This window comes from Euprymna scolopes, chromosome 41 (genome assembly GCF_053919585.1).
Source record: "Euprymna scolopes isolate OS-2025 chromosome 41, ASM5391958v1, whole genome shotgun sequence".
In the NCBI taxonomy this organism is placed as follows: domain Eukaryota; kingdom Metazoa; phylum Mollusca; class Cephalopoda; order Sepiida; family Sepiolidae; genus Euprymna; species Euprymna scolopes.
This window is the reverse complement of record NC_136522.1, coordinates 67,156,908-67,178,139: the sequence shown is the minus strand read 5'-3', so window position 1 is coordinate 67,178,139 and position 21,232 is coordinate 67,156,908. Positions and strand designations below refer to the sequence as shown.

The 21,232-nt window shown below is 36.7% G+C and overlaps 1 protein-coding gene across 2 annotated transcripts in view; it reads left to right on the top strand.

Moving 5' to 3' along the window:
* The window catches only part of LOC145266583 (uncharacterized), a 67,071-nt gene that overhangs the window by 27,762 nt on the left and 18,077 nt on the right, over positions 1 to 21,232 (top strand). For both annotated transcript variants that reach the window (XM_080122425.1, XM_080122426.1), the window contains exons 2-7: positions 3,019 to 3,384; positions 6,637 to 6,786; positions 10,762 to 10,947; positions 13,510 to 13,655; positions 18,072 to 18,246; positions 20,463 to 20,586. In XM_080122425.1, coding sequence (XP_079978551.1) covers positions 3,019 to 3,384; positions 6,637 to 6,786; positions 10,762 to 10,947; positions 13,510 to 13,655; positions 18,072 to 18,246; positions 20,463 to 20,586 — 1,147 coding nt within the window. The remainder of the gene's footprint in view (positions 1 to 3,018; positions 3,385 to 6,636; positions 6,787 to 10,761; positions 10,948 to 13,509; positions 13,656 to 18,071; positions 18,247 to 20,462; positions 20,587 to 21,232) is intronic.

Below are 21,232 nucleotides of genomic sequence, written 5' to 3'. Positions count from 1 at the left end.
AAGTCCAGCATAAACAAATTCCTGACAAACCGCTCCCTTAAGTACCTATTTACAATGCCTCCCCACGGGATAGAGTTCGACACCAGGGTCATTTTCTAACATGGAGGAAAGGTACAAAAATAAAAAAATTGCCTCAGTCATGAAGGACTGCTCCTCCACTGAGAAGAGAACAAGAAATGGAAGTGCAGCATCTGTAGAACAGATACTACACTTTAATCTTGGCCAAAAGGCCAATGTCCCCTAAGTAAGACACTTTATCAAATCTCCAATACTAATGATTACTACAATACTATCCCATTGATTACTGTACACGCAATAACCCTTATCCCTGAGTGGCTTCCGGGCCTTGATAAGTAATTTGAAACCATACGTACGCTCCCATAATCATTTCAGATCATATAAACCCATACCCAGATAAGTACTTACATCTCAAGCACTTCATAAATAGCCAGGCACAACTACTTGAAAGACAGCCAGACGTGGGTCACCCTCTGTAGGCATCTAGATGTAATTAGGCGTTGATAGGTATCCAGAAGCAGGTCACCCTTGATAGACGGCCAGACACAGGTAGACCTCGATAGAAAGAAGGTCGCCTACAGTGGCAATTTACCCGATAGATGGCCAAATGCAATTAACCCTTGATAGACGGCCAGATGCAGGTAGCCTTTGGTACAAGGCCACCTACTGAGGCAACTAACCCTTGAAAGATGGCCAAACGCCGTTAACCTCTAAGACGTTCAGATGCAAATAGATCTTAATATATAGTTAGACACAGGCAGCTGGTCAGACGCAGGTAGTCCCTTGATAGATGACTAGACACAACTAGGTGTCTGTAGACAGCCAGACTCCAGTAGATCTTGGTAGACGCCGAGAGACGAGTAGATCTCGGTAGATGGCCAGACACAACTAGACCTTCTTGACAAAAAATAACATCAAAACGTTTGACTCTCAAATCGTAATTAACACTTCTCTATAACATGACGATGATCAAAAGTTGCGATCCTCAGTTGCACCATGAAGTGGCCTGCCTTATACCCATCACAAATTATAGGATGATCATCACATTTTAGTAAATTATATCGTCTAGTCATCCACTTTGTATTTTTTTGTTCTCTCTTTATCTTGGGTGCAACCTTAATGTTTTGACTGACATAACGTTGATATATTGTTGAACTCTGATAGAATTTGTGCAGAATTTTTTTAACCAAACCCTTTAATTAATCTACAGAGGTAGATTGCTCTTGTTCTGTCAGTCATGAATAGATAGAAGTTCTAAATAGGTCTTAATTATATTCTTAGTATCACCTGTATTGAGGATTGAACCTTCAACCTTGAGAATACTATCACTCAGAATTTATTACTTAGCACTTTATCCATTATGCTACATATTTTCATTTATCTTTCAATGCATCTGTCGATGTAATCTCTGACCTTCTTCATATGTATCTTGTCGAACTTGGGAATCTTTCTGTTGAACTTGGGAAACTGCAGAAAATTTTGAACATAACCCTTTTATTTAATCCATGCAAGAATCCGTGGCGTAATGGATAAAGTATTTGGTAAAATTTAGCTGTACGTTACATTCTTCTGAAAGTAGAAGGTTCAATTCTCAGTGGAGACGATACTAAAAATACAATTGCAAATTACTTAGATCTTCTACTTGGTCATGGCTGACGGAATGGAAGCATGCTATCCTCGTTGATTAAATAAAGGGTTCCGTTTGAAATTTCATGTAAATTCATGAGTTTGACAAGAAGCTTCCTGAGTTTTGAGAGGACACTTTCTGAGTTTGACTAAATACATCTGAAGAAGGTCGGAGGTTACATCGATTGAAACGTTGTGAAAATAACACTTGAGATGAGAACAGTAGTTTGAAGAATCCAAATGATACGATTTGTCAGCTGGCCTCCAATCATGCTTTTCAGCTGTGTCATGAAGTGACCTGCAAGTTAGAACTTGATGGAAGAACTCAAATTTATGCTTATGGTCTGTCACACTGACATTCTATTGAAGACTACATCGTCAAAGATGTGTCAGAATGTTCTTTTTTGATCCCCCCTCCCCCGACAAAAGGAGAGTGGACCTGTAAATTCACCTTTCTCCATTCATCCGTTTATCTGTCCGCACTTTTCTCAATAACTATGCCTTGGAATTTAAAAAAATTTTGCACAAACATTAAACATGATTTGAGTAAAAAAAAAGTAACAGAATGGATTTTCCGGGAAAACAGAAAGGTTTCCTCTCCACCCGAGTTTTACAGAAAGGTTTCCTCCCCACGCGATTTTGACAGAAAGGTTTCCTCTCACCTGAGTTTGACAGAAAGGTTTCCTCCCCACCCAAATTTGACAGAAAGGTTTCCTCTCCCCCACCCTCCGAGTTTGACAGAAAGGTTTCCTCTCCGCCACCCTCCGAGTTTGACAGAAAGGTTTCCTCTCCGCCACCCTCCGAGTTTGACAGAAAGGTTTCCTCTCCGCCACCCTCCGAGTTTGACAGAAAGGTTTCCTCTCCGCCACCCTCCGAGTTTGACAGAAAGGTTTCCTCTCCGCCACCCTCCGAGTTTGACAGAAAGGTTTCCTCTCCCCCACCCTCCGAGTTTGACAGAAAGGTGTTTGTCCCCCTCCCCCCCCCCGAGTTTGATAAAAAAGTTCCCCCAAGTTTGATAGAAAGGTTTCCCCCCGAGTTTGACTGAAAGGTACCCCCTTTCTTCAAAATCTGACTGACCATCCCCCACACCACCACCACCGAGTTTGACTAAAACTCTCTCATCGCCTGAGTTTGACAAGATAACCTGAAAAAGGTCGGCGGTTACATCGACCAAAATTTTGTGAAAAAAACACTCAAGATGAAAACAGTAGCCCGAAGAATCCAAATAATATGATTTGTCGATATACCTCGTGTTTCTCATCCGTGCTATGAAGTGACCTGTAATGCAGAATCCAAATAATACAAATAACCAATCGTCGTCTCCAAAATTCAGAAACTTAAACTTAATAAACTTTAACTTTGATTCCTTTTCAGAATCAACGACAACGCGCAACAATGTCGTGTATGCCCCCCTACAGCAGACGTTCAGCGACGATGATGACTTTGAAGACGAGATCCTCTTCGACCGGGATCCCAAAATTACGGCGCCTGCCAGTAGGAGCACTATCAAGAGATCAAGCAGTGATGTTATCGAACTACAGAATCTCAACGGAAGCCCTTTACAGTTCCATCGGCACCGGTCAGAAGTGGCCGTGCGCTCTGGATGGTCGATCACACAGAAAATTTGTCTCGCCATTGCTGTGATTGGAATTCTTGGAATTGGGGCTGGTGCTGCTCTGTTTTTCCCACGGTTTTTGTATCCGACAAATGTGGAGTGGAACAAAAGTTTTGCAAATTATGGTAAGTTCCATTGAATTAGTTAATCTTCAAATTTTAATTGGCGTTTTCAGAACATTATTGCTTTGCAAAGTTTGCTACTCTCCTATCAGATGGTAAATTTCAGCTAGTTCTTCTCATGTGATAAGACCCTTTTGAGCTGAAATAAATTTATAATGAGGTCGGGTTAAGTTTTCTTGTTTTCTTTTAAATTTTATATGTATACTAGCATTTCAGCCCGGCGCTGCCCGGGTGTTTGGATGTGTATGTTGAGCAAAAAAAAAAAAAAAAAAAAGTGATAGTAGGAAGGCAGGCTCGAACCCGTACCGCAAAGGAGGAAAAGAACGGGGTAAAACCTAACGTTTATGCTGTTACGATCACTGCCAAACCGGAAGCGACATTTTTTTAAAATTAAGGCTAGACAATCGAAAGGAGAGGATAACTTTAAAAAATATCGTCGAAAAAAATTACCCCCCCCCCCTGTAGAAAAGTGCCGAGTTGAAGGGGAATATATTAATGCTTTTAGCCAATTTTTTGATATTTGTTGTATGAAAGGTCGGACTTTAAAACGATACTGATTTTGGTAAAATCCGTCACCTCTATTGAAAGTTTAAGGCAGACATGCAAACATACATACATACATACATTTATATATTGGTAACTAAAAATTTTGGACCCAAACTGATGAAAAAGCTTGCCCTATCTCTGAATACTCTTTATGTAAAATTTCAAATATTTAGATCAGAAATTGTCTGAGTAATTTGGAAGAGACCGCACAGGTCAATTTTTTTTAACTTTGACCCCTATTATGACCCCTTAAAATTTATTGTTTTGGGCTCAAATCAAGTTATTAAGTTAGATCCATGTTCAAGGAACCTATATCTAAAATTTCAAGTGCGTAGACCCAAAATTGTCGGCGGAGTTTGGTAGAGTTCTCAAAGGTCAAATCGTTGAACTTTGACCCCTTAATCTCCAAATTTCTGGCCAAAAACCGATCACATCGATTTTCCCAAATCTCAGTACCCTGTATATCAAATTTCGAGTCTGTAGAATAAAAATTGACAGAGTTATTGCGTAGGGAAATGTACACACACGTTCACTTTTATATATATATATATATATATATATATATAGTCATTCACATACAGTACTGTTTCACTGTATCACAGCTCATCAATGCAGCTAGACAGGCAACTACCTCAGGCCAGGATCAAAATCCAGCAACCCAAACGATAGTCAAGGCTCTGCACCATTACGCTATATGGCTGCTGTTGTGCGGGTAGTGAATTAACGATGTTTTGTCATCGTCCAAATGCTGGAGCTCGATTTGTTTACACAAAGAGCAAATGGCAGTTTGTATATCACTTCCCAATATGCTCAACCCAATTTTCTATAAAACTGTAGTGTTGTTTTCTTCAGGGCAACAATTTTATCATTCTACCCTAGGGCAACAATTTTATCATTCTACCCTAGGGCAACAATTTTATCATTCTACCCTAGGGCGACAATTTTATCATTCTACCCTAGGGCGACAATTTTATCATTCTACCCTAGGGCGACAATTTTATCATTCTACCCTAGGGCAACAATTTTATCATTCTACCCTAGGGCAACAATTTTATCATTCTACCCTAGGGCGACAATTTTATCATTCTACCCTAGGGCGACAATTTTATCATTCTACCCTAGGGCGACAATTTTATCATTCTACCCTAGGGCAACAATTTTATTCTACACACACACACACACACATATATATATAGGGTAGAATAATAAAATTGTCACCCTAAAAAATACACTACAGTTTTATTTTAAAACTTTTATTGAAAAAAATCAATTCAGGTAACTTGATTGTGTAGTAGAGTTAACCTCTGTTTAATGTAGCCGCCTTCAGCCTCAATCACCACCTCGATACGAGTCGGGAACTGGGAGCATGCCTTTTCCACAAACGTCGACAGGAGTTGGGTGAATACTTGATGAATGGCAGCAATCAGGCTGGCTTTGGTGTTGTGGGAGGTCGTGTTGGTGATGTTCTCGACGTATGACCAAACAAAGTAATTCAGCAGGTTTAGGTCAGGAAAGGAGGGGGTGCCAGTGAAAGAAGGGTACAAAGGCATAACACTCCTTCTGAAGCCAAGTCTGAGTGTCTTTGGACTTGTGGGCCAGCGCTGAGTCCTGCTGCCACACCCAGGGTCTGCCAGCAGCCACCAGGAGATCATCACATTTTAGCACATCCAGGTACACTTCTGTGTTGACTTTTAAGCCGGCTTCAAAGATGTAAGGTGGCATGATGTGGCCCTCACTTGAATCCACACCAAAGGCTATAACTGTGGGCCGTCCAATGCGCTAAGCTGTGCCATCAAGTGTTGAAACATCCGTATTTGCATTTTGAGGGTGCTGGCAATGGTCCTGTTATCATAACTTGGATCAGTAGAGAGCATGAGTTTTACAGTGGCGCATCACCGATCTCGCTCGTCGAACATTGTGTCATTTTCAGACATGATAGAAGGCTCCTATCGTTCTTGGGATTTGTCCACAACTGGCCAACTCGTAGATGGTCTGCAAAAAAAAAAGAAGAAAACCAGTTTTCATCAAACAGAAATGGAATCATATCGTGTTTTCTGGGGCCGTTTTTTTTTTTTTTTTCTCTTTCTGTTCATTTTTTTCTTTACCTCTAGTAATATACGAAAATTTCTACGCTTTGATGTTGGTATTTTTAAATTTAAGAATACTATAGGAGTTTTTTTTTTATTATTATATTTTCACCCCAAACAAGGCACATTGCCACTTTGATGTAGGGGGCTACTATCAGGGACCTAAGCTACAGGAGGGGTACTATGTAGGGAGTTGGGCAGCAAGATGTTAGTCATGTTACACTGCATGTCAGTACAGTTGGGGAAGCAGTCAGGGACCCGGAAGGGAATTCCAAAGTCTAGCAGTTCTGGGGAAGAAACTACTGGAGTAGAAAGCTCTTTTACATCTAGGGATCTCAACTGTGTAAGGGTGGGATTGTACTGCTTGTCGGGTTTGCCGGGAGTATTTACATTGTGGAGGTACAAGTGATTGCAGTTCGTCGGAGCATTCACCACTAAAATACTTGTAGAACAGGCAAAGGGATGCAAAAGGAGTTATCTCCTTACAGCCAAAATTTTATTTCTTTTTCTGTATAAGTTTAAAAACTGTACACAAAATTAAAACTAAAGTAAGTTTATTCTATTCCAAGCATCGCCGGGTAATTAGAACTTGTATAATAATAATTTTCTTTCTCTGTTTCAGAAAGTGATTCCTGTATCCGGTTAGTGGATATGGATGGAGACGGACGACTAGATGTCCTCTTGGGACTCGCCCCTTATCCAGAACGAGTCTTTTCAGACGATAATTCTAGTCATTCAGAGGAGGAATTCATGAAAGTCTGCAAAAAGAATGGTAAGTTTTATGCAGAGTTCCAGAGTCGGATTATTGTAATAGAAACTATTCACAAAAATGACAATGCATATGTTTGTCAGGTGCGGGTGTTGCAGAAAGAAAAGGAGTAGACAAAACATGAAGCCACTTAATGTAAGGAGCTAAAACAATAATAGACACATCAATCTGCCAACCGGCACAAAAAATATTGCAACATTGTTTTTTTATAGTGTTCTTTTTTTTCTTTTACCATAGGAGTCACTACTTATCAAGGCCCAGAAGCCACATGAGGATAAGGGTTAAGCAGTGTACAGTAGTCAATGAGACAATATTGTAGTAATCATAAGTAGTGGAAATTTGGTAAATTGGATTACTTAAGGGGAACAGCTCAAGAACTTGTTTGCATTGGACTTGAAGCCAAGCATATTGTAGTCGGCTGGAAAGCAGGCAAACGGAAGACAGTTCAACAGACAGGCAATTCTAAGAAAGAAGCTTTGTTCATGGAATCTATGTTTAGGTTTAGGCACAGATAAAGAGTGGGGCAAAGTATTAATAGTGTTTTCAGTTAACCGAGTGTTTCTCGTGAAAGTTTGGCAGGGGGGGGCATAGATTGGAGCTCAGACGAGCACTTGCCATGAAAGTAATGATAAAGCAGAGACAGGCTCGTAACGTCTCTTCTGTGAGAAAGAGGTTGCAGGGAAGAGGAAAGGGCATCCCCTACTAGACTACGAAGTCTATTTTGAACTCTGTCATGGCAGGATAAGATCTTTCTAGCAGCTCCTGCTCAGATGTGACAACATTACTCCATCCTTGGAATACCTGGCTCTTATATAGGTAGAGAATAGGTAGATGAAAGGTAGAGGTTTAATATCAGATTGAGTCTATTCTCTATCATCACTAAAAGTTGGACAAGATTTGAGTATGGGAAAGTTTCAAATTTCCAAATTGAACATTTCCGACTTACAAGTCATTTTCTTTTACATTTAAAAAAAAATAACTCGATCAGCTTTCATGATAAATAGGACATCCAGGGATCTCACAATAAAAGTGCTGGACGAGGTATTTAGTCGGTTCGGAGTTCCGAAAACAATTGTTAGTGATAATGCCACTATGTTCACACGTCAAGAATTCAAGCTCTACTGTGAGGCACTAGCCATTGAACACATTACAGCACCAACTCTTAACTCTCGGTCAAACGGACAAGCAAAAAGATTTGTCGATACTTTTAAATGAGCTTTAAAAAAGAATAATAACATCGACATGGAATAAAAATTAATTCAAAAATTCTTAGCAATATATAGGATAACACCAAATACAAATGCTAAATTATCCTCAGCTGAAATTATGTTTGCCAAGAAGGTACGTTCGGTGTTCGACTGGTTATTCCCAACGAGAAAAAGTAAAAAAAAAAAAGTATCAAGGATAATGTAAGGTACAAGACTTACAATGACGGGGATAAAGTTTTCTTAAAAAATTATCGGGCAGGGAAGAAGGCATAATCTCAAGAAGAATTGGGAGAATGGTTTACATTATAAAAGGGCAGACTTTTTTTTCCACAGAAAACATATTAACCAACTGAAACCACGATACATAGAAACAGTCAGAAACCAAGAGTTACCAATGGAAGTGCTATATGACACTTTCCATATACAACCTCCAAACAAGGAAGTAACAGTAACTCAGAAATCCAGTCACTCTCCAAAAGTAAAAATCGGCAAACACAAATGGTGAGGAAAAGGAAAAGGACCAAATTTTTTGGACAAAGTCTAAAAAAGAAAAAATGGTTGAAGCAAAATTCTATGGAAGAATTTAGCTTGGGAGGAAGGTGATGTAATGGAATAACCTAACATCCCTTCATAGATAAAATGAACTATACCCATCTGATGTGATTGAGAGAGAAGAAAAAAAAGACAGGAAGAGAATAAGAAAATATGCTGAGTAAGTCTTATGTCACATGTATTCCCTTGTAAATAAACCCTTTTGTCTTTCACCCATAAACCCGTGTATTCTTGTTGTATTCTTATTTGAATAGCAATTGTATGATATAAGGAGAAACTCCTCATTGATCAAAGCTGATTGCTTTTGGACGTTCCCGACGATCGCGACCGGAACAATACCGCCAGCTTCGAATTAGTTTCGCTTTTATACGAAAAAGCCGAATCCACACGTGGCGATCCAAAAATGTGGAATATTTAGCTTTACAAAGTCGGGCAAATTAAATAGACAGACGAGACCTGTTCTTAACTCGTAGATATTATCATTTAGACAGCATATAAAAAGTTTTAAGGAGTGAGCCGACCGATCGCTTCCCGGAAAAAAACCTTTTGCGGACATACACAAAAAGCGGACATACATACATACACACACACACATTTTCACTTTTATATATATAGATTACAGATTACAATAATATGAATAGAAAATTAATTTTGGTTACGCGTAAAAAAAAAATAATAATAATGGTACAATGTATAACCTTAAAAGATATCCAGTGATCAGACCCAATTTTGGGGACTTTTGGGAAAGTGTAGTTGTCCCTTAGTTACCATTGCTCTCAGGTCCACATATCACGAATAAATATTTGAAAATCTAAAGAACTTGAAGCATAAAACCTTTTTCCAAAATTATTGGATTTGGCAAGGGTTGATATAGACTATAAAATAAAACAACCAAACTCAATCATGTTCTGCCAAACTAAAAACAAAAACAACAATTTTCACAACAAATCTAAGAGCGATAATCCCGCTTAAAACCTACGTTAATTACCTGTCTTCTATTAAAGAAATTAAAATGCATGTCTTGTTTTGTCATCTATATGACACGTCCAGTAATTAAGCCTATCTATCTATCTATCTATATATATATATATTTTTATAGTTATTTCTATTACTATTTATACTAATATATATATATATATATATATATATATATGAATAAAAAAGAATATGAAAAGTATAAAAGCTTATAACTTTTCTTTATTCGTTTTCAATTGGTGACGTGCAGGAATACAAAATAATAATATTATGAAAAAAATTAAAAAACTTATATATATATATATATATATATATATATATATATATATATATATATATATGTATATAATTCTTATTTATATTTATATATCGGCAGTAGAGTGAAAAACATATCTTATTTTTCTTTTATTAATATTATTGGAATTTTTTCCTTTTTTCCTTGTACACGTTTTTGTGAATTTTTCCATGGATTTCTGCCTTTGGATTATTATGGACCATCTTCTTCCAATTACGGGATTTCCTTGGATTTTACTTGTGCAAATGGAAATTCATTTATCTTTCTTGAAGTTATATATTTGAATTTTACCGTCACTGGATTATTTATCTTCCACCAGACTATCCATTCATGTGTAATCACCTTTTTCTTCACCATATTCCCTCTGCTTCACTTTTTTGTTTTCAAGTATGATCTTTGACTTACTTGTTGTTTCATCAAATACTTGTGCATGCAAAATCCGATCCCGCATTTTGCTAATTCCTACCCTCTGATGAGTAGGAAAGTATTTCTTCGAAACTCCGTGGATTAAGGACTATCCACTTATCTAGTGTTTCCTTTTCAGATTAAATATGTTTTTAACTCATTTCAAAGTGTTTTTTAACATTTTTTGTTAACTGTTTGCTCGTATATATATATATATATATATATAATCTGTCTGTGAACAGCATTCTTTCATCTATACAGGTTTTGTAAAAGAATGAACAATCAATTCTTTTTACGATATAAACAATATCTAACTATTTCCAATAGAATTTAACAATGCACCCTTTTAACATTCCGATTTCTTACATTCTATTACTTAATCTTGCTTACAAGGCTCGAGTCTCGGCTTATCCGAATCCCATTTTCACTCATCTAATGTTCTTCGTATTTACATGGAAAGGGGACAGCCCTTTTTCCTGTAACACGTATAACTGATATAATGTAATGTAATTTTCTTGATTTAAAATTTTTTTTTTTTTTCAGGATACCGATGCGGTGGGGAATTGGTTGCTCTGCGGGGTTACGATGGTAAACAGTTGTGGCGGCTTTCAACCAAGTCTAGCATTGTGTACATCCACTGTGATCAGCTTGATGTTGACCAGGATGGTCAGTTCGACTGTCTAGTCAGTGGCTATCATGCTACATTATATGCTATCGATCCTCGAAAAGGTAAAGATTGACAAAATGTTTGAATGAATGCCTATTTAAACATAAATTTTGACCCCCCACCCCCATGGGATTCTACAATTGAAGGTGCTTCTATATTAATGAAAAAGTATTGAATTTCAATAATTGTCATGTCGCAAATAGTAACATATCCCAAAATTATGGAAAACTATAAGGTAGGAAAATAATTATTCATGAAAAACAGTTCCGATAACGTTACGTGCTGAGTCAGACATATTGTGTCACATGACCTAACCAAAAGGGGAAGTAACTCGGTCGAAAGAATTATGTTCTGCAAAAACAAAAACAACAACCCACCTTTTTTCCCATTTCCCCCTTTCTATCTCCCCCACTCCCTGACTGGTTTCCTAACTTAAAATGTACCAAACATTAATACTGTAACCCTTTTCCCTCTCCCATTGCAAAACTCATTCATGTTCTGCAGGGCAGGGGACAAAGACGCTAAAATCCACTATAAAACAAACAAACCAAACCAAACACTACAAACTAGCGATTGAAGATACAGAGCTTGAAGAATTAAAATCTTTTACAAAATAACTGAATGCAACTGGAATGTTATTTCCAAAATAATTGGATAATTGGATTTGGCATTAAATAACCTGAAACGGGTTGATATATCGTAAAACAAAACAACCAAACCAAACTTTACAAATAAATATTTGAAGATATAAAGAACTTGAAGTATAAAAACTGTTTCCAAAATAACTGGATACGGCATTAAATAACCCGAAAAGGATTGATATGCCGTAAAACAACCAAACCAAAAATGACAGAAAACAGTACTTGTATAGTTTAGTCAAGACATTAAAAAATGAAAATATCAAAAAAAAAAAAAAAAAAAAAGGTTATATTGTATGTATTCGTTATGTATCCGTTATGGAACGAAGTTCTCCGAAAAAAAAAAAAAAAAATTGACTTAATTTCATCAAGTATCTTTTTTTTTTTTTTTTTTTACAGCGAGAAAACAATTTTTTTCAGAGATCTTCAGTTCAAAACAGATACGTACAATGTAACCTTTTTTCGATATTTTCATTTTTTTAATGTCTTGACTAAACTGTACAAGTACCCAGCAAACGATAAGATATATTGGGTCGCATGACGTAAGCAAAAAGGGAGGTAACTTGGTTGAAAGCAGACAATTTATTCAGAAAACAAAATATTTGTAACTTTTACTATTTCCATGTCGAAAAAGATCACCTAAAGTATCATTTATGAACAATGTTTTGAAAGATGACATCACACAGTTATATTTCATATAAAATTTATTCACACACTGTGTCAATATTCCGGAGATCACAACGATTTTACTTCACCGGCTTCCATGGTGTCTCGTCCTTGACTTCTCATCTAACTTCTCCAACTGACTTCCAACCCTTGACTAACTGATACGTGTTTTTTCAAGCTATCTCCTAAGATCCACGTCATCTTAAGTGACCTCTACATCAGACACTAGAGGTCTGGCCTATTTTTAAATTATTGTTTATATTAGTTATGAAAACTGACATTCCTTTTTCTGAAAACATATTTGTTTTTATTTATCAAAAATTCCTTCTTGTTATTGTTTATAGAATCTAGTCAAGTTAAATTCCTAAAACGTCATTTAACCATATTTGTCTTGAATTGCGTTTTTTATTTTTAAAACAAATCTAATTCAATCTACACAATAATAATAATAATAATAATAATCTTGCTTGGATAATTCAGCGATGCCCCGGGAGTGCTAATATGCAAAATTCCTGTCATATCTGACCCCAGCTGACCTCTGCAGCCGTAGTTTGTTGTACATTGGACAATAGTAGAGGAGAAGAAGTCTTGTATGGCTCCGATGCTAAAAAAGTGAAGTGGGAGGCAGAAATAGCCCTTTTACCTGACTAAGTGTGAGACAGAGCATACATCTCGAATGTCTCCACTCTTGTGGGGTAGTGCAGGGTTTTGGTTCTTACATACTTGACCCCAGCTGAACTCTGCAACTATAGTTTCTATTCTTGGCAGTTTTGTCTATTTATCGATAAAACAATTCCTATTATATTTTCCCAAACATTTCTTAACTCCTGTTAATGGTAAATTGATAATTTTCTATTTCTAGAGTGCATTGTTCCAAATATGCACTAGCGTATTTAATTGCCACAATTTATTTGTAGGACACTTTTGAATTGTTTGATTTTAGAAGAGTTTCCGATGATTAACTAACCTGTGTAAGTCCTGAGATGAAAAATAGTTTCCGATGGATAGCTAATCTGTATAAGTCTTGAACTTTAAAAGTTTGCAAACGAAAAGCAAGATTCATTTGCATGACGATATGAAAAATTATGTGTGAGAATTCTGAAATATCCAGTATGTTTTATTGAATGAATCCAGTCCTGATTGGTTGCTAGTACAACGTGGCTCCATTTGATTGGTTCGTTCCTATCCCCAGTGTCTATAAATAGAACCTTCCAATTTTCTTTAATCATACCCCACTCCCCATTATACCAAAACTATTCCAAGTCACACATCTTAGTTTTTAATAAATACTCTAAACTTCTAACTTTTTTTTTTTCACAGGTATCGTTTTATGGTCAGCTAAAGGAGAACACCTGTTCAATCAGTGGAATATTTATCAAGCTTTGGTCGTTCCTGATGTCAACGAAGACAATGTAGATGATGTACTCGTGCTTCATGGGGGATACCCACATTATAAACAAGTTTCGGTAACAAGTCATTCGCTTCCATTCTCTTTGTTTTCATCACCATTTTATCATCACAATTATCATCGGTATCATCACCATTTTTATCATCATCATCATCACCATTTTTATCATCATCATCATCATCACCATTTTTATCATCATCATCATTTTTATCATTATCATCACAATTATCATCACCATCACAATTATCATCACCATCACAATTATCATGATCATCACAATTATCATCATCACCATTTTTATCATCATCACCATCATTTTTATCATCATCACCATTTTTATCATCACAATTATCATCATTATCATCACCATCATTTTTATCATCATCACCATCATTTTTATCATCACCATCATTTTTATCATCATCACCATCATTTTTATCATCATCACCATCATTTTTATCATCATTATTTTTATCATCATCATTTTTATCATTTTTATCATCATTATTTTTATCATCATCATTTTTATCATTTTTATCATCATCATTTTTATCATCATCATTTTTATCATCACCATCATTTTATCATCATCATCGCCATCATTTTATCATAATCATCATCATTTTATCATCATCACCATCATTTTATCATAATCATCACAATTATCATTATCATGAACATTTTATTTTTATCGTCACTTATTTTCATCATCATCAATTATATCATCATTTTCATCATCATCATCATCAATTATATCATCATTTTCATCATCATCACCATCATTTATGCCATCAGGTTTTAATATTTAATAGTTCATAGGGCAGTGGAAAGAATTTATATATAAAAGGTAGGATGAATGTCCTGTTCGTAAGAATAATTAAAAGTGTTCATTTAAGAAGAATATAAAACGTACACGGGTGTTGAATTAACGACCATGTGTGCATGTGTGTTAGTCGGAAAATCACTTTCGTCATCAGGTTTTGGTGTTTAAGGTGTCACAGATTCCTGGGTGGGCAAGATCGTGCAACATCTCATGCTTGCATTCCATGCCGTGGTCTGATCCAAACGGTTGATTCGTAGAATACAAAGACAACATTTAAAACAGTTTATTGATTTATCGTCGTTAACGTGTTCGTAAACAGGAAATGGAAAAGAGAAAGGTGTTAGTAATGGATAAGTGCAGAGTATGAACGAAGAAAGAAATGCTGGTGCTACGAGATCGAATTGATGCCTCCGTTCAATCTCGAAAGCCGTATATACGACATAATCACGTTACGAGATCAGGCTGTCTGAAAAACGGTGACTTCCTGATTAAAATGCACTGCACATAAATGTTATTGTTTTGCTTTCTCTTTTGCACAACTCAACCATGTTCTGCAAGGCTCAACCATGTTTTGCAAGGCTCAATCACCTAGACAGAAATGTTAGGAATTCCATATGGCATTAAATGAATAACCAGTTAATACAGAAAAGAAAAGTGTTTTTTTTTTTTTAACATGGTAGTCACCACTTATCAAGGTTCGGAAACCACTCGGGGATAAGAGTTATTGCGTGTACAGTAATCAATGGGATAGTATCGTAGTAATTGTTAGTATTGGAGATTTGATAAAGTGTCTTACTTAAGGGGGCGGTTCGTCAGGAATTTGTTTATGTTGGACTTGAAGACATCCAAGTTGTAGTGAGGTGGTTGTTTGGTTGGTTGTTTTTGTTTTATGGCATATCAACCCTTTTCGGGTTATTTAATGCCGAATCCAAAGATTTTGAAGAAAATCTTTTTAATAGAATGTTTGTTGTTTTCAAGTCGGTTTCTATTTAACCCATAGTTGGGACCCTAACAAGTACTACCACTCTGGCTCAGAGTGGACCTGGGAGCAATGGCAATTAAAGGGTGGCTCCACACTCCCCAAAGCCCGCAAGCTGGGGCCTCACCACTGGATATTGTTTAAGGTCATATCCAGGACCGTAGTCAGGTGGAAAACAGGCAAACGGAAGAGGGTTCCACAGACGTGCACTTCTAAGAAAGAAGCTTTGTTCATGGAATCTACAGTTTGATTTTGGCACTGATAAAGGGTGGGGAAAATTATTGACAGTGGTTTCAGCTAGACGAGTGTTTATCGACTTTGGTAGCACCTTAAGAAAGAAGATTGAGATTGGAAGCAGAAATAGTTTCTGATTGGAAAGGCCATTGCTTGCACCAAACAATGCTGAGCTTATAAACCAAACATAGATTCAGAATCGTAAACCACGGGCTGTCATTGTTGCTGTGGTCATCTGTAATCGCTACGACTGCTATAGATATCATTGATGCTACATGGGGTCAAATCACTTCTTATGCATTCAAGCCAGAGTGATTGTCTCTGTGTAACGCCGCTATTATTTTAAAATGGACGAAACATTCTATATAGAGACTCGCAAAGAAAACTTTGGCACAAACTTTTTTTAGGTAGAAAAAAAAAAATGATTTATTTCATCCAGTTTTATACGCAACAATCATTCTCTTCGCGTGTCTATCTCCGACTCTTGTAAACTGCTTCTTGTTACCCGGAAGTGACGTCATGGAATAGTTCATTATTCCTTGTAGTAGGGATCCGTTCCCAACACCAATATATAGCAGTGGCCGTCCGGCGTTGCCCGGTTGTAAAATTTCTGTATATTATACCCAGTATATAGGAGTGATTTCAAAAGTTAAAGAAAAAATAAATATGATGTGAGTGCCATCGGCTGGAATTGAAACCAAAACGTTTAGAAGTCCAGTCTTAGTCATTAGTTTCAACTATCATCAGATGGATAAGGAATATTTAAAAAGAAACCAACTTTAACATATAAATATATATTTGTGCATGTGTAAAAGAGCACTTTAAATCGACTTGCGCCTGCCAAGTTCTATTTTTATTTATTTTTCAATTTTGACTCCTTATCAACTATTTTTATCGGCTAAAGATCAAATCGAATTTGTTCCACAGATCCAAATTTTCTATATATCAGATTGTTCTATTATATAGGCATTCGTTTCATTATTCCTAGTAATAGGGGTGTGTCCCCAACAGTGTCTGTTAATTTGACCCTGACAGTGAATCTCACAATTGCAGAAAAAGGGGCCTACATCAGTCCAGTTATTTAAAAGTTCTCTCAAAATTCTTCCCTTAATATCTTGTGGGGAAGTGGACAGTTGACCAACCAACCAAACAAGAAACAAGAGTGCGCGTGAACTTTCATCCATCATCATTTTCTTTGTTGTATGTTTTTTAAGCATTTACTTAGAAGAGGGGGGAGGAATTCTTATGTCGGTCAGAGTTTTTGTGGCATAATGACTAATTCTTTTAAGAAGATGAGTGGTCTCAGCAATAATAACAAGTGCATTTGTATCAGAATCGGAAATTGTATTGGAATCGTCTCATCACTACTTAATTCCTTTATTTCCTCTTTTTTTATGTTATACTGTTTTGACTTTATTTTTTCTTCCTAACCCCCTGATGACACCAGATCAGGCTGTCTGAAGATATTGGCTTCCTGAGACGATGTCCTGGATATGACCTTAAACTATATCCGATGGTGAGGCCTCAGCTTGCAGGCTTTGGGGAGTGTGGAGCCACCCTTTTATTGCCATTGCTCCCAGGTCCACTCTGACCCGGAGTGGTAGTGTCTGTTAGGGTCCCAACTATGGGTTAAATAGAAACCAACTTGAAAACAACAAATATATTCTATTAAAAAAATTTTTCTTCAAAATCTTTGGATTCGGCATTAAATAACCCGAAAAGGATTGATATGCTGTAAAACAAAAATAACCAACAACCAATCCTGAGACGAAATGCACCTAACATTGATGCTTTTTGTTTTGCTGCTTCCTTTTGCAAAACTTAATTATGTTCTGCAAAACCAAAAACAACAACCCATCTTTCCCCTCCCCCTTCCCATTCCCACTTTCTCTTTCTACCCCCCCCCCCCCCCGCTTTGTGCTTCCTAACTTAAAATGTACCAAACATTAATACTGTAACCCTTTTGCCTCTACCATTGTAAAACTCATTCATGTTCTGTAAGGCAGGGAACAAAAACGATAAAAGCCACTATAAAACAACCAAACCAAACACTACAAACTAGTGATTGAAGATACAAAAAGCTTGTAGAATAAAAACCTTCTACAAAATACTTGGATGCAACATGAATACTATTTCCAAAATGACTGGATTCGCCATTAAATAATCTGAAAAGGGTTGATATGCTGTAAAATAACCAAACCAAACTCTACAAATAAATATTTGAAGATACAAAGAACTTGAAGCATAAAAACTATTTCCAAAAATAGCTGGATTCGGCATTAAATAACCTGTAAAAGGTTTGATATGCTGTAAAACCAAATAGCGGAACCATCCTAACCTGGGGGCGGGGTGGGGCAATGTCAGTTGTATCACATCGTCTCTTTGTGGACTGTTTTATATTGTTGAGTAAATCATTTTCTTTTTTTTTTTTTTTCCAGGACCCAGAAAAAGAAAAAGGTTGCTTTTTACTCTTTTCTGGTGCCACAGGCAAATCTCTGGGAGTGTCTGTAAATCTAACGTCGACAGGGAATCTCATGAGTCCAGTTCTTTTTAAGCACTCTCAGAATTCTTCTCTCAATATCTTGTGGGGAAGTGGACAGTTGACCACTCCAGGTAAGAAAAAAAAAAAACGAGTGTGTGTGAACCCTCATCCATCGTTGTCGTCTTTGTTGCTTGCTTTTTAAGCAGGTAGTTCGCAGGGAGGAATTCCTATCTCAGTCAGTGTTCGGGTCATTTTCTAGCCCTTTAGTCTAGAGTTGTGGTCTAATCTCTTCCTGAGATATTGTTAGGGACTTGGCTGGGAAAGCTTTTCCTTAACATCACAGGGCTCTACAGATAAATATATCTTTAGTTGGCCTTTGACAACTAAATATTTTTGTTTACTAGCCAAAGCAGCACGATTTTTGGAATATGACATCTTCGTTCCATGATGAGTATATATATATATCAAAGAATTATTTTTGTATTTTTTTTTTTTTTTTTTTTTAAATAAAAGAAATTTTAAACAAGCACTAAATTTTATGTTGAGACTTGAAGGTATGAGCATTCAAATTTCTTCAAATGTTTTTTAAACAGCCTTCATTAAAAAAAAACAAGCGTATATTGTTCTATTAAACCTTTTATTGCTTAAATAATTTGACTTTGCTTGTCTTATTAAAAAAACACAAATAAAGGTTGAAAAGACATTTTTCATTCAGTATTGAGCTTTGGAAGATTGTCAGTGAAAAAAATAGCAATTGCCAAAACATAAGCATTTTATTATTTCTAGTCGCCATTTTGAAAAAAATCATTTGCAAATGTGGCTGTTAAATCCTGTTAACATTTTTTTTTATATGAAAATCCCTCCAGACATAATGGGAAGCCACTTGATGTAAGAAATTAACAGGAATGAAAGATGATTGTCGTAACGACAAGAGATACCTATTGGTTTTAGTTTAAAAAAAAAAACAAGTCTATAATGCAGGAGGAAAACGGTCAGCAAGGAGAGAGTTCTATAGGCTTTGTAGTTCAATCCAAACTTTTAGCAAAAAATGGTCGAATGCTATGGGGCGAGCTTCAGACATAGCAGCTGATCGTAGCTGCAGACTAGGAAATGGTTAATAGACTCGAGAGAAATGCAGGGATGTGCTCATGTTGTCGCTGGTCCTGGATATGACCTTAAACTATATCCAGTGGTGAGGCCCCATCTTGCAGGCTTTGGGGAGTGTGGAGCCACCCCTTAATTGCCGTTGCTCCCAGGTCCACTCTGACCCAGAGTGGTGGTACCTATTAGGGTCTCAACTATGGGTTAAATAGAAACTGACTTGAAAAAGAAACAAATATATTCTATTAAAAATTTTTTCTTCAAAATCTTTGGATTCGGCATTAAATAACCCGAAAAGGGTTGATATGCCATAAAACAAATACAACCAACCAACCAATCCTGGTGCATTGAGCAGACACTCAATTAATATAAGTGAAGAATAGGTGATTTCATCAATTTCAATGACGATAAAAGTATTTGAAGTGTGAAACATTGATCCTCATTTAATCCCGAGCAACTAGCGGGAGAGATGCCTGGTTTTGCCTGGGCGTAAAACACACTTAAATATGATATTTTAATTTGTCCAGATTTCGTATATATTATTATTATAGAGTTGTAATTTCAAAAGTAAAAAAAAAAAAAAGCAATTTAGGTGCCATCATTTAGAATCGAAACCGAAATTGTAGCATTCAAAGCTGGTGACGTTATCACTGTACCAACGTGGCACATATATAAAAGATTAAAAATCAAAATAAACTAAGATGAATGTACAAAATGTTTAATAATTTTTTTTCAATTTTGACCCATTTTTAATACCTTAAAAACAATTTTAACCAGCTAAAGACCCATAAAAGAACGGCCCGTAAAAAATCCAATCATTTGAGGCCCCTTGCGCCGCTCTTCAACTTTTAGTTTGAGAGGAGATAAAGTTTAAAAATATGGAGACAGACAGACATATAGCCGTTTATATATTAAATTTGCAGCAGATTTGGCAGTATCTTCTATATACAGGGTGACCCAAAAAAAAACAAAAGCTAAATGGAGGCCATTTAGAAAATATGCTGTAGAACGGAGAAAAAAAAAGCCAAAGACCTTAGTGTTTTGATGTGATGTTTTGAATGTAATAAACTAGTTATGACCAAAGTTTCATTTCATTCGGACAAAACACTAAGAAACGGGGCTTAATTAGAGTTGGGGCCCCGTTTTTTTTTTTTTTTTTTTTTTTTTTTTTTTTTGGTCATCCTGTACTCATTCCACTTTATGTTAATCGTGTCCCGTTGACTCTGTGTGTGTGTTCTTTGTTCAGGAAGTTTGTGGCTGATTCCATGGGAAGTTCTCCGTACACAACTGATGGATGCAAAGGTAAAAGGGAAAGCTACGTTGAATAAATCTTTGTCGGATGTCGATAAATGCAAGAAACAAATCCACAGGTGAGTTGAACGCTTTGAATTTTCTTTAAATCATCATTCTCTCCGATTCTCTCTCCTCTGATCTTGAGCACGTGGTACAATGGGGAAAGGAGTGGTTGGTTACTTTTAATGCATCTAAAACCAAGCTTCTCTCCTTACATCATCAACACTCTGACCCACATCTGACATCAATTGAAATGAATGGCTCTCGTCTTCAGAAGGTCTCAAGTTTTAACAAGCTTCTGGGCTTGACTGTTACTCCTGATCTTAAATGGAACACGTACATCAAATCTGTTGCCAAGGCTGCTGGAAAAATGGTGGGATCTTTCTATCGATCCAGTAGATATCTCACTGCTGATGCAATTCTCTATCTATATAAGAGCCAGGTACGACCAAAGATGGAGTACTGTTGCCACATCTGGGCAGGTGCTGCTAGAAAGGACTTGTCCTGCCTTGATAGAGTTCAAAATAGACTTTGTAGCCTCGTAGGAGTTGTCCTTTTCTCTTCCCTGCAACCTCTATCTCACAGAAGAGATGTTGCGAGTTTGTCTCTGATGTATCATCATTTTTATAGAAAGTGTTTGACTGAGCTCAGTCTATGGTCCCCCCTCGCCAAACTTTCACAAGAAACACTCGTCTAGCTGAAAACACTATCAATTATTCCCCC